Genomic DNA, 14,096 nt, shown 5'->3' with positions numbered 1-14,096 from the left:
ACCCAGGAGCGCATAGGTTATGCTTTAACCACTATATCACCCCGCCCCTTGGGCTTAGGTAGCTTGTTCTCTCCCATTACTACCCCTGCCTTAGAGAGGCTGTCCCTGAAATCCTAATTTAAACAGCCCCACAGTAGAGCCACTATTCTCTGTCACCTTGCCCTGCTATACTTTTCTTTAGCACTTAATTAATAATTACATATTGAGTATGTGAGTTCCATGAGGGCAGAGATTTCACCTTGTTCATAGCTGATGAATCCCAAGTGCCTAGGACAGTGTCTGTGCCATGTCAGGCGCTTCATAATTATCTGCTGAATGAATGACCAAATGAGGGCTTAACTTCTGTAAGGCTGGCTGCTGGAGTCAGGGAGGCCTGAATGAAAATCCCAGACTTACTGCTCCCTAACTGTGTGAGCTTGGGCAGCACATTTGACCTTCCTATGCCTCAATGTCTGCACCTGAAAAATGGGAACAGTACTAGCCATCAGGCTTGTTTTAAAAATAAAATGAGTTGTGGCATGTTAAATATTTAGCACAGTCATCTACACACAGTAAATACTCAACAAGTATTAGCCACTTGTATTGCAAATGAGTGGGGGGATATTACATTTAAACTTTCTTGAAGTTCTATTCATTTTTTTAAGAGGGGCATAGCTTTTGGAGTATGTTGAGAAATAAATATGCTGATGATAGTTTATTAAATGTTCTGTTACATAAAAAATTAGAAAAGTATACATAAATTCAGTCTAACACTGAAAAAGAGGAAACTCAAGAACTGTTAGCTCTATCTAAATTCCATTTTTATGCATTCTCTGCTGTATTTCTAAATCATATGCACTACTTAAATTTTGAATGTATGGATACCATTTTCAAGCCATCAGTTAAATAGTAGACTGAGACAACAAAAATTCCTTCTGAAGGGATCAGTTTTATTAGTTCAGGGTATTACTTTTGGCTAAATATAAGTGAATGCCTTTATGGTTAAGATGATTTAAATTCATATTCAAGCTGGGCACGGTGACTTGTGCCTGTAGTCCCACAGTCCCAGCTTCTCAGGAGGCTGAAATGGGAGGATCACTTGAGCCCAGGAATTAGAGTCCAGCCTGAGCAACACAGCGAGCCCTGTCTTTAAAAAAAAAAAAGTAAAAAATTTTAAAAATTCATATTCAGCTACCGCTCATCATGCTGCCCCTGCTCAGAGGGAACACAGTGAAAGAGTGGAGTGCAATCCCAGCAGCAAAAGCGGGATCTCGTTCACCCTTTCATAGCTCAGTAGCCCCGGGGGACTTTTCAGAACGAGGGCACCCAGATCCGGCCCCAGTCATTCTCTTTTGCTGAAGGAGTGGCGATGGCGATGGCCATCCTAACTGCTAAAGACGTCACTAAGTGTGATCTGAACAAGGAGGCTGCTCTCAGGGAGACTCAGACCTCGGGTGGGGAGGGAGGAACCTTGGCAAGAGGCATCTGGCCCTGTGCCATAGAGGGCTGATCTCGTCAGCCTGTGAACGCTCATAACCTCTTCTCCAGACTGTGTCAGTGCTGAGATGACTCTTGGCAATTGCTCCTGCAGTCATTTAACTACTGCATTTCTCAATTCTGAACATTATGCTTTTAGAAGGCTTGAAACTATGCTGTTTTCTCCACAAATAATCAGCTTCTTGTGTTTCTTCTTTCATTACCCTTTATTTGGTAACTGGATCTCTAACTTGAAATTATCGTTCAAGTGCCAGTTGGTAACTACTTCCTACCACTCTCCCCAGCAGAGGGGGTAGTGGTAATGGCTTGGTGATGGAAGGGAGCCAGGCAGACCCAAACAGGAACGCTGTATCCTAATTTGGAAGCTCTTTGCTTAATGGGTTCAAAGGCCATTTCTTCTAGAATTCCACAGGGACTTCAATCATGTGATTATCCTCCAGCTGGCCAGACACGGCTAAGGAGATTCAAACATTTTTTACTCTTGAAAATATCACGATGTAGTTCTTTGACTAAGATTTTACTAAATAAACAGATTATCTTGAATACAGTTAAATCACCTTAGAGATTCAACTATTTAAAATTTCTTAAATATGCATTTAACATGTTAATTACAGAAGTGATACAAATGCCATTTAACTCAGCTTGCCCCTTCCTAGGGAGTGTAATAATCCTGAGGCTTGTTCCAGGATCAAATGTCTTAAGTTACTGGTCTTTTTTGAGTTCTTTTAATGCCTGCTTTTGTTCTTGCCCTTTCTTTTCATGTACCAAGTTTATACAGGCACCAGACTTTCACACGTAAAATAACTATCATTGACTTGGCATGCAGTATGAGCTGGGGATTACAACAGGTCTTAGAGATATAAAAACAGTCACTAAGACATTTACATGTGAAGGTTTTAGGTAAATAAACATCCAAGGACCATCCCTGGAGAGCAGATGCCTGCATAGGGGTAGGGGAGCCCAGGAAGAGAATCCTAAACCGACGTGGCTGGAAGTTGGATACTCTTAAACCAAGTCCTGACAGATGCATAAGAGGAAAGAGAAGTCCATCTAACAGGCTGCTCTGATAAGAAAACCCAGGCTGGAACTAACATAGTGATGGTGGTAGTGGGGATGAACAGGAATAGATGGTAGTCCAGTGATATTAAGGTATTAGCATTAACAGGCCTTGCAGGCTGATTGAAAAAGATAAGGAATGCCTAGAGTAGGAGTCCTGTCTGATCTGAGCAACTGGGTTCACTAAGTCAGGAGCTTTTCAAATCTCCAATTCCTTCTTCACCAGTGTCAGTAGGAAATCTTACCTGCTATTTTGTAGAGAAAGTAGAAAAATAGATGCTATAGCATGGAAACAAAGTTCCACCACTGAATCAAGCTAATTATATTTGTTTATTCATTTAACCAATAAATATTTGTTGCATTCCTGCTATATGCTAGCACTGAGCAAGCTCTGGAGATGTAGCAGTAGCTGAGGATCCTGCCTCCCTCAGCCCATCCTTCCCACTCCCCTACTCAGCATGGGAGAGGTGGCCTCTCCCCTCTGATCTTAGCCCAAAGTCGCCTCCTATGCCCTGGCTCCCATTCCCACTGGCCTTCTCACTATAGATCGCTTCACTATGATTTCATCCTATTCTTTATTTTCCTCCTCATCAACATTTTCATGCTCGAATTTCTTCCCTCTAAAGAAAAAAAAAAAAGCCCCCTTGTGGGCAATGTAGCACTATCGAAATGTCAAATGTGCATACCCTTTGACCCCACAATTCCACTTCAGGAACTTGTTCCACAGAAATTCCTGCACACATACAAAAAGATATAAATAGGCACACGGGTTCAGATGTTCAACGTAACATCCGAGAGACCAAAATTTCTAAGTAAAACTCCAATATCCAGATAATACTACAGCACAATAGAATACTATCCATCTGCTTTCCGTAGTAACATGTCTGAAATGTACCAAACAAAAATATAAACTTTAGCAGACCACATAACAATAAACCAAATTTTTGTATAAATGTGTAGGTGTGGTAGCATGGACACAGAAAAATCTTGAAGGATATAATATCTCACATTATTAACAGTGGATCCATATGGGGGAATGTGATTATGCAGATTATTCTCAGCCATATTTTTTAACGTTTACAACTTTTACAATGAGGGTATACTGTTTTGTAATCAGAATAAAACAATAAAGATTAGAGGTTATCATAAAAAGTTAAAACAACTTTAATCAGCCCTCTCCACTGCATCTACTGCCTTGTAACATAGTCCAAAATCCTGCACCAACGAGGCTCGAAGTACACCGGCACCCCTCCACCATGAATTCGGCCCCTGCCACCTACCACCTGGCTTCGGCTCAGGTCAACAATGACTTGCACACTGCTAAACCTAATGCCCATTTTATATTTTTGCCTTACTTGATATCTCAGCAGTCTTTGACACAGCTGACCATGACTTCTTTTAAAGACTTCTCCTCTTGGTTTTATTTTCTCAGAGGTTCTTCCATTGCTCTGGTTTATTCTATTGGTGCCTCCCTGGCTGGACCTTTACTTCTGAAAACATTCAGGGTTCTATGCAACCTTGCTCCTCTATAATCAATACCACGGCATTTGTTAACACATCTAGGCTAAAGGTTCTAAATGCTTGGCTCTATTTCAGATGTCTCTTCTGAACTCCGGATACATTTATTCAACTGTCTGGGCAACAACTCTTCTTGGAAACACCCCAGGCATCTCAGACTCAGTGTTCACACGGAGTTTATGGTTCCCTCCCCACACCCACGCACCCACCCAAGCTGGTTTCTCCATTATTTCTTGTCTCAGTAAATGGCACCACCAGCTACTCAGCTGGGCAAACCAGAAACCCGGTTGCCATCCTTGATTCCCCTCTCCCTCATTCCCCACAGCCGAACATTCACTCTCCCGGGGTGCTGAAGATTTCCTGACTGTGTCTTCCTCTCTCCATCTGCCAAGCCCCCAACAGCTGTTATATGCACTACTGCACTAATCTCCTGATTGGTCTCCTGACTGGTCATCTGCTAGCAACTTCCACCCCTTTCCAACCCCTTCTCCTTTCAGCAGCCAAAGTGACCTTTGAAAATAGAATTTTGACCTAGTACTTTTCTGCTTTTAACTCTTTAATGGCTTCCCTTTAGGAAACCACTTCCAAATTTATGATAGGAAGCATGTGTTATTTCTGTAATGGGGAAAAATAAGAGCAGTAATTTTTAAAGGAGACTTGTTAAAAAGAGACTATAAGCCACATGAGAAAAGGAGCTATATCTCTTTAGGAGCCTCTAGAATCTCAGTGCCTGCTCAAGGTCTTAGCATGCAGTTGATCCTAATAAGTACTGAATGAATGAGGTACAGCAGAACCTAGGATGGCCATAGGGTTGAGGAATATATATTTTTGTTTCTTCGTTGTGCCTTGTAAGATGAAACATGTATTCCTATTACATATTCACACACACACTGGAAAGGAGTGAAAGAAGAGCACATAGGAGGGATCGCTGATGGAGAGCGGCGTAGGTGAAGGTGTTAACATTAATCAGAAAGACGTGAGAAGGGGGAAACAAAGATGAATGCAAGCATACATTTCTATAGGCATGTATATAAATGAAATATAATACATATAACTGTGTTATACAAATTATTATAAACATATATCTATATAATTATATAGACAGAGAGATAAATAATGTACATCCATTAATATTTTGGAGAGAGGAAGAGAAAGAAAGCTGAGGCAGAACCCCCTGCAGGTTTCCTTTCCTCCCTGATTTAAGAAGCAAGATGATCTACCGAGGAGGAGAGAAGAGTGTGTGGAGCAGAGGCTTGAGGAAAGCGGCGAGAGTTTGCAATAGTTTTGTGATCGACAGGAGAGCGTCAGCAGACGAGGTGCGCTGGGCTCAAGTTTCCATTCTGCTGGGTTTTTTCCACTCGAGCTCTGCACATGCTCAAGACTCTGACTTTCTCTTTGGCCTTCTGTCCCCAAGACAATGGCTCCCCAGAGTCAGGGCAAAAATCAAGGGTATCACAGTAACCTGGGGAACTGTGCAAAATGACTCCTACCCCTTGCCCCATGGATATTGTGTGCCAGTAACTGCGAGTAGGGGTGTGTCTGATGTACAGTGCAATTTGGGAAGCACTGGCCTAAGAAACCCCACCTTCGCTTCTGGGCCACAGGCCTCACGATCACATTTGCTCCTCAGTCGCACTGACCACAGCTGAGCACACTGGGTTAGTGGTCAAGCCTTCCAGCCAAAGCCTGACATGCAACGTCCACTCTGTCTTCCCACCCATCTGAGAGGCAGCAACTTAGAGGAGAGAAAAAAATAGAGATGGAGCTGTTATCTCCCCACACATGGCTTTGAGGGGAGGACATGTTTCCTGGTGGATGCTAACAGCATGGCCATCCCTGCCATAGGGCAAAAAGGAGAAAAAAATAGACCTCTTTCTCTATTATCTTTCCTGTTCTTCTGTTCAAAACTAACATTTTTTCTAGCTATTGAGAACATGAATCCAAGAATGCTTTGGAGCTGAACTGCTAGTAGCTCAAAATAGCCCAGAGGAAAAAAAAAATTCAGAATTTTTAACCTTTTAACAGTTTCTTGTTCATGAAATGTGTACTGCAAGTCTACTTGAGACTTTAAAGATGTCAGAATTACTGAGACTGACTGACAAATACAAGGCGAAACTTAAATTTCACATTTGATTGGCTGCTGCAACTCTATTTCCTATTCTGGTGTTCAGTTACACGTGATTACCTCAACTGCTTGGAAATAAAATAAATCTATGGGTGAAAAGAGACCTTAAAACCACCTATTTCAATTCCTTGGCCTTATAAATCAGGAAATAATGACAAGCGAGAACGCCCAGGATTAAAGAGTTGGTAGAAATCTGGAAACGGAACCCAAGTCTCCTGACCCTGGGTCCAGGGACTTCCCACCATCCCCCATCCCCCACTCAACGTAGCAAAAGAACTGAGGCTGGTGAAATAGAGATTCACAGCTGGCACAGAAATCTGTTTCACAAGTGTGATCAAATGCCTCAAAACAGCAATTAAAACCTCATGTCAGTGAGACTTTAAAGATGAAGGGCTAAACACTCGCATTTAGTTCTGCTCCCTCCCCAAATACTCCTAGAACCTGAACCAACAAACACAAAGAGAATAGAAGTGGAGAGACAGTAACACAATTTTGGAAGATGGAGAACAAATAGGCAAGTGGCAACTGGCTCAGCAGACTGGAGAAAGCGCAACCTTAAACTAGGAAAGCTTAGAAGCAATTTCATCTAAATTCCAAGCCCTCAGGCTGAGGAACTGGTAGCACAGGTTCCTCTGGAAGTCAGGGTGCAGCTGGGGCAGGCGGGTGGAAAGTCTGTATACGGAGGACTTACACCCCGAGTCTCACTCCCTCACAGCCTGAAGACGAGTGACTGCCTCCCAACCCCTAGCCCCTGCCCAGGAGAAGACTGGAAATGTACGCTCTGGGAAGAGTCCACAGACGACCTTTGCACGGGAGGACACCAGGCATAGTTGAAGGTGGGGATTCCACACTGGAAAGACATCACACAGAAGATTACTGCTGAATGTTGAGACTCCTAGACTTCTACTTAGCTTTCTGACTGGTTAATATTTGTTCTTGGGTCTGATCAGCTAAAAAAGAGGCCTGAAATTACTAATATCAGGGTTTCCTAAAAAACCAATAAAAATAAATAAACAGCCCACTCAGGTCACCCTAAAGTCCCAGAATTGCCAAACTCTATCCACTATCACAGACTACAGTCATCTTTTAGACAGCTACTGTGAACTAAAATAAAATCTTAAGCCCCCCAGCTGACTGAATGGACCTCCTCTTGGCCAAGGGGACCCTAGAAAGACCTTAAAGCTGAGTTGCTGGCCATGAGAAGGGAGGTCAGACATGCCTCTTCCTTCCCTTCTTGGAGATAGCCTGTATAACTCATTAACAGGCCTAAAGCTATGCAAAGACAAAGCTTAAACCACACCTGCAGGTCCTCAATTTACTTAACAAATCACTTGAACCTTGGTATATTAATATGTCCTGTGGCTTCTCTATGATTAGCAGACTTTCTTATCTTAAAACATTCCAAGCCTTTCGACAAAGCTTCATTTCTTTAACCAATTACAAATCAAAGAATCTTTAAATCCACCTATCAACTGTAATCCCCTGCTTCAGTGCATGCCTCCCATGTATTGATTTATGACTTTACACGTAATTTCTGTCTCCCTGAAATGTATAAAACCAAACCGTAACCCAACCACCAGGAGATCACTTGCTCAAGGCTTCTTGGGTGTGGCTCTGGGCCATGGTCAGTTATATTCAACTCAGAATAAACCTCTTCAAATTCTTTTACAGAGTTTGGGTTCTTTTCTGTTGACACTACTGTACAACAGGAGGCGACAAGACTTTCCAGACATTAAGGAAGCACCTAACCGAGAAACAGCAAGGCAACTTGGAGAAGAGAGAAAATCACAAGAAGAAATAAAAAAAAAAAAAAAAAAAAACTCCAGCATCTGCAGAGATCTGAAAAAAGTATATCCACAAAATAAGGACAAGATGTTACCAAAGAGAGAGACAAAAAGAGAAAGAGGGGAAAGAGAGAGAAATATTCAGAGAATAAAAAAGAGCTTTTGGAAATTAAAATGATGACATAAATTAAAAATTCAGGCCGGGCGCGGTGGCTCACGCCTGTAATCCTAGCACTCTGGGAGGCCGAGGCGGGTGGATCGCTCGAGGTCAGGAGTTCAAGACCAGCCTGAGCAAGAGTGAGACCCCGTCTCTACTAAAAATAGAAAGAAATTATATGGACAACTAAAATATATATATACAAAAAATTAGCCGGGCATGGTGGCACATGCCTGTAGTCCCAGCTACTCGGGAGGCTGAGGCAGTAGGATCGCTTAAGCCCAGGAGTTTGAGGTTGCTGTGAGCTAGACTGACGCCACGGCACTCACTCGAGCCCGGGCAACAGAGTGAGACTCTGTCTCAAAAAAAAAAAAAAAAAATTCAACAGGAGGCTTGCAAGATAAAATTCAGAAGATGTCCAATAAAGCTAAGCAAAAAGACAGAGATGCAAAACAGGAAACATGGAAAATGTGAGGGCCAATCAGGATAGTCAATATAAAAATCCAAATAACAGAACTATTGATGATTAAACAAAATGGAGGGTAATTGTCAATGAAAGAAATTTCCTAGAATTAAAGGGCATTTTTCCAGAACTGAAGAACATTTTTCTCTCAGAACTGATGGATACTTTTTCCCCTTTAGAAAAAAAGAACTGGGAAGAAGGGACTTTGCCCAAGTGAAAGGGTCTGCCAAGTTTCCAGCAAATTTATCATTATGGAATGTCCAAACACTGGGTTCAAAGAGAAAAAAGCCTACAAAATTCCAGAGCGGAAAGAGTTTTCATACAAAGGACCCCAGGTCAGAACGGCAGGAACTTATCAAGAACAACTTTTATAAGAAGAAGGCTTCAAAATTCGGATAGCAGATGATTTCCACCCTAGAAGCATATACTTAGTCAAGCCATCAATTAAAGACCAGAGAATACAGGCATTGTCAGACCTGCAAGTCTCAAAAAATTACCTCTCTTTCTCTGTAAGGCACCGGAAAATGTGCTCCCCCAGAACAAAGTAATAAACAAAGAATAAGACATAAATCTAGGGCTCCAATACAGGAGAGGCAAAAGAGTCCTCAGGACGGTGGTGGAAGGGAATTCCCAGCTGTGCCGGGGACCTAGAGAGCAACCTAGACAGAGGAGAAGATCAGACGGCTCTGGGAGGAATTTCCCCGAAAGGATGCATTTGACAGATTTCCTGTGTGGTTGATTATATTGAGAGATTTATTTACAAGTCGGTAAGAGTTTGAGGTTGAATTATTCATAGCTACATAAAAAATTAAGAAATAAAAAAAAATCAATGTCTGTTGTAGAGTCTCCAGAGGAAAAGCAATTAAACTATATTACATAGCTCATCTGTAGAAAGAATTACATAGTTATAATAAAGTAAAACATTGCATATTGATCTTACCAAAATTATAACACAATTACAGTTGGGAGAGTGGGCCCTGGGAAAGTTTGTGTGAGAAGGAGAGAGGGGGATGGGGAGATGAAAAAGAGCTAAGTACTTACTTTGTATCAACAGATAATGTCTAAAACTGAAAAACACATAAATTGCCATTTAAGGATGTTAATTAGAGATATAGAGGTAGTTACTAAAACAATCAGTTAAAGTTAAAAACACTGGTCTCTGGGGAACAGAGAATAGAAAAGAGCCAGGCGCGGTGGCTCACACCTGTAATCCTAGCACTCTGGGAGGCCAAGGCGGGAGGATCGCTTGAGCTCAGGAGTTCGAGACCAGCCTGAGCAAGAGTGAGACCCTGTCTCTAATAAAAATAGAAAGAAATTATATGGACAGCTAAAAATATATATAGAAAAAATTAGCCGGGCATGGTGACACATACCTGTAGTCCCAGCTACTTGGGAGGCTGAGGCAGAAGGATTGCTTGAGCCCAGGAGTTTGAGGTTGCTGTGAGCGAGGCTGATGCCATGGCACTCTAGCCTGGGCAACAGAGTTAGACTCTGTCTCAAAAAAAAAAAAAAAAAAAAAAGAAAAGGAGATATAGCTGTTTTTTATAACAAAACTTATATTATTTCATTTTCTAATTATGTAAACCCTGTAAACCAATTATGTAAAACTTTGACAAAAATAAAAACTTTTCATGTTTTTCCCTTTAAAAAAAAGTGGGGGCCAGGTATGGTGGCTCACAGCTGTAATCCTAGCACTCTGGGAGACTGAGGCGGGAGGATTGTCTGAGGTCAGGAGTTCGAAACCAGCCTAAGCTAGAGTGAGACCCCGTCTCTACTAAAAAATAGAAAAAATTAGCCGGACATGGTGAGCACCTATAATTCCAGCTACTCGGGAGGCTGAGGCAGCAGGATCCCTTGAGCCCAGAAGTTGGAGGTTGCTGTGAGCTAGGCCGATGCCATGGCACTCTAGCCCAGGTGACAGAGCGAGACTCTTGTCTCAAAAAAAAAAAAAAAAAAAAGTTGGGGACTCATGTCAAACACCTCATAGCATGAACATATATAAAAGTAAGAATCACTGCTCTGGCACCTACTATATGCCAGGCACCGTGCTGGATGCAGAACATACAACAGTGAATAAAACAGAAACCATCCCTTTTCAGGAAGCTTATATTCCATGATAAAAACTAAATATAAATACTTTTAAAATAACTGACTCTGCTTAGTGATAAGAAGGAAATAAATAGGTTGCTACGACAGAGAATAAGAGGGAAGTATTTTGGGCAGGGTGGTCAGAGGAGGCTCCCTGGGGGGGCGGGGGTTGATATTTAAGTTGAGACCTGAAGGGTGAGAAGGAGTTGACCAGACAGAGCTAAGAACGGCCCATTTGAGGGAGGGGGGAAAAGCCAGCCGATGGTTCTGAAGCAGAAAGTGTCTCAGTGAGCCCAAGGATCAGAGAAGGCCAGTGTGACTGCAGGGTGGGGAAGATGTGAGAGGCGGGGGAACAGGTGAGGCTGAGCAGGAGGCAGGAGCTGTATCACACGATGCACTGCCAGGACCGTGACAGCCTGGCACCTCAGCATCACAGAACACACTGCTGCGGCAAGAGCAGAAACAGCAGACCAGTTATTAGGCTACTGTCGAAGTCCAGGTGGCAAAGTTGGCCTAACATGGTAGTAATGGAAATACAGAAGACAAATGCAAAATCATTCTGAGGGTAGAATTGAAAGTACCAGGGGGAGGGAAGACGATGAAAGAGAAACCAAGGGTGATGTCCAGGTTTCCAACTTTGGGAACTGGCAGGATGGTGATGCCATTTGCTGGGATGGCAAAGACACCGGTGGAGAGGCAGGATGGGGTACATGGGGCATGGAAGCAAATCAAGCATTCCTCCTCGGGCAGGAGACATCGGGGAGAGAAGTCAAGGCGGCAATAGGGTGTAGGGTCTGCAACTCAGGGGCGCTCAGCATTGGAGACGTGCCTTGGGGAGTCATCTGTGAATTAATGGTGTTCGAAACCCTGGAAATAGATGAGCATGAAGAGAGAGAAGAGGGCTTCAACCACACCACAAAGAATTCTCAACATTCTGAGGTTCCGTAATGAAGGAAAGGCGAGCAAAGGACAAAGAAGTGGCTATCAGGGAAGAGTGAGGCCAAGCTGGAAGGTAGTTTCAAGATGGGAATGGAAAACTGTCCTTAAAGCTACTCAGAGTTCCAGTAAGATAGGGATGTATCTATTGGAAGCAGAACACATAGATCTTGAATGACCTTGACAAAATTGGTTTCAGAAGAGTGATAGGAAAAGACAACAGCCTGTAACAGAATGAAGAGTAAACAAATAATGAAGAGGCTATAGTCCACGTAAAGTGAGACAGAGAAATGGGGTAAGAGATGGAGAAGTATATAAGGATCTAGAAAGGTGTCTGGTTCTTCAGTTTTTTAGCACATGGGTACCAAGGCATTAATTCACTCATTCCTTCAGTTGTTCAACAAACGCTTATTGAGCACCAGAACAACGTCCTTACGGAGCTTGCAACCTACTGGGATGGAGACGATAAACAAATACACATATACTAATTTCAGGTGGAGAGAAATGCTCTGAAGACAAAGCAGGTTAAGGGGACAAAGAGCAACAGTGATATTTCAGATAGGTGAGACAGGGATGCCAGCTCTGAGTAGGTGACATTCGCGTGAGAAGTGAATGAAGTGCAGGAGCAAGCACCTAGATGAGGAAGGCAAGAGGAGTGAGAGGATGATGAGGACAATGGCCAGGCAGGGGGTGCCATGTCAAGGGACAGCAGGAGGCCAGTGAGGCTGGGGCAGAAAGAGAGACGGGCACAGCAGGAAGAGATGAGCACAGAGAGGTGGCAGGGGTGTTACAGTACAGGGCTAAGAGTTTGGATTTTACACTGTTTGTAGAGAAGCCGCCAGGGAGAGTATAAAGGTCTAAAATAACAGCATCGCTGTGAACTCAAGACCATGAGGTGTGTGAATGGAGGCAAGAAGAGGTTTTAAGAAGCAATTACAGATGTCCCAGCAAGAAGTGGTGGTGGCCTGGGCTTGGGTTTAGGTGTGAGGGCAGGGATGGGGAGTGCTTGGATTTGGACAGATGCTAATGGATGGAATATGAGGTATGAGAGAAAGGCAGGAATCGAGGATGATTTCAGGTGTGGGGCCTGAGCAGCTAGGTGAAGTCACTGCAGAGATGAGGAAAAAGGGAGGTTTCATCAGAAGACAAACCAAGGATTTGGTTTTGATTTAAGGTCATGCAAATGAATGAGATCACCTAAGGCGCTGAGATGGGGAAGAGGTCAGAGCACTAAGCCCAGAGCACTCCAAAGTTCAAAGGCCAGAGGAAGAAGAGAGGGATCCAGCAAGGGAGACTGAAAAAGAACAAGTGAGTTGTGAGCAGAATCAAGATGGAGTAGCACCATGGGGCCAAGTAAAGAAAGAATTTCAGCAGCTGGATGCCGTGGCTCACACCTGTAATCCTAGCACCTTGGGAGGCTGAGGAGGGAGGATCCCTTGAGCTCAGGAGTTCGAGACCAGCTTCAGCAAGAGCAAGACCCCCGTCTCTACTAAAAATAGAAAAATTAGCTGGGCATAGTGGCACACTCCTGTAGTCCCAGCTACTCGGCAGGCTGAGGCAGGAGGATCCCTTGAGCTCAGGAGTTTGAGGTTGTAGTGATTTATAATGACGCCACTGCACACTCCGTCTCAAAAAAAAAAAAAAAAAAAAGGGAAGAAAGAATTTCAAGAAGGAGGGAGAGGGAGCGGTCAGCTGAGCGCAGTGCTGCTAAGATAAGCATGAGCTCCATGAGAAAGTCCCAAGAACCTCTGTGACTCACAGTCAGTGAACAATGCTCTGAGATAACATTCCTTACCCATAAGCATATCCAGACTACTTAGTAATCTGGAATAGTAACCCTCAGCTCATTTAGAACACCAGCGCTCAGTTCCCAAGGATGCCTCATCCCATGGCAAGCCTCCTTCAGGACTCTCCCAGGAAGCAACCCAGGAGGTCCCTGTGCCTATGAACAGAAACAGCTGTAATGCGTAGGCTTAGCAACTGGGAAGCCAACAATGCTCACAGCAGAGAACCAGATTTGTTGGGGCAGCACAGAACCATCCTCCAAGTTTCTACATTTTTCTAACTCACAGCCTCTGAGAGAAAAATAAACAGCAATCAAGATATTCTTGTTCCCATTTTACTGATGAGGAAACTAAGGCATAGAGAGGTTAAGTGATTTGCCCAAGATCACACAGTCAGTGGGAAGTAAAGCCAGGATTCTCAAACCCAGGAATCTCATGAAAAAGCATAAATTATCAACCATTGGTTTTGCTGCCTCCCTCAAAGCAAACGTGTGATTTCTGAGAGTGAGATCACAAAATACTACCTGAACTATGTAACTTTTGACCAAAATTGGCCATTCGTTCTTCCCTTTTGAAATGTTTGACAAACACTGAATATACACAAGGTGGTATACAACGTGGTGATTTGATAGACATATACACTGCATAATGATTACTACAATCAAATTAAGTATTACATCTCATCACCACTCATGCTGTACATCAGATC

At 43.2% G+C, this 14,096-nt stretch overlaps 1 protein-coding gene across 2 annotated transcripts in view; it reads right to left on the bottom strand.

Moving 5' to 3' along the window:
• Positions 1 to 14,096, bottom strand: part of ANO6 (anoctamin 6) — a 189,469-nt gene that overhangs the window by 128,679 nt on the left and 46,694 nt on the right. The window contains exon 1 of one of the 2 annotated variants that reach the window (XM_069489272.1): positions 3,888 to 4,001. The exons of the other annotated variant lie outside the window; for it this stretch is intronic. Within the exon in view, the coding sequence (XP_069345373.1) occupies position 3,888 (1 nt within the window). The 5' untranslated portion in view covers positions 3,889 to 4,001. Of the gene's footprint in view, positions 1 to 3,887; positions 4,002 to 14,096 lie in introns of those variants that run through there. 2 annotated transcript variants of the gene reach the window in all.

Source organism: Eulemur rufifrons, chromosome 16 (assembly GCF_041146395.1).
Source record: "Eulemur rufifrons isolate Redbay chromosome 16, OSU_ERuf_1, whole genome shotgun sequence".
In the NCBI taxonomy this organism is placed as follows: Eukaryota; Metazoa; Chordata; class Mammalia; order Primates; family Lemuridae; genus Eulemur; species Eulemur rufifrons.
Note: the sequence above shows the minus strand (reverse complement) of the source record. Positions and strands in the feature narration are given on the sequence as shown.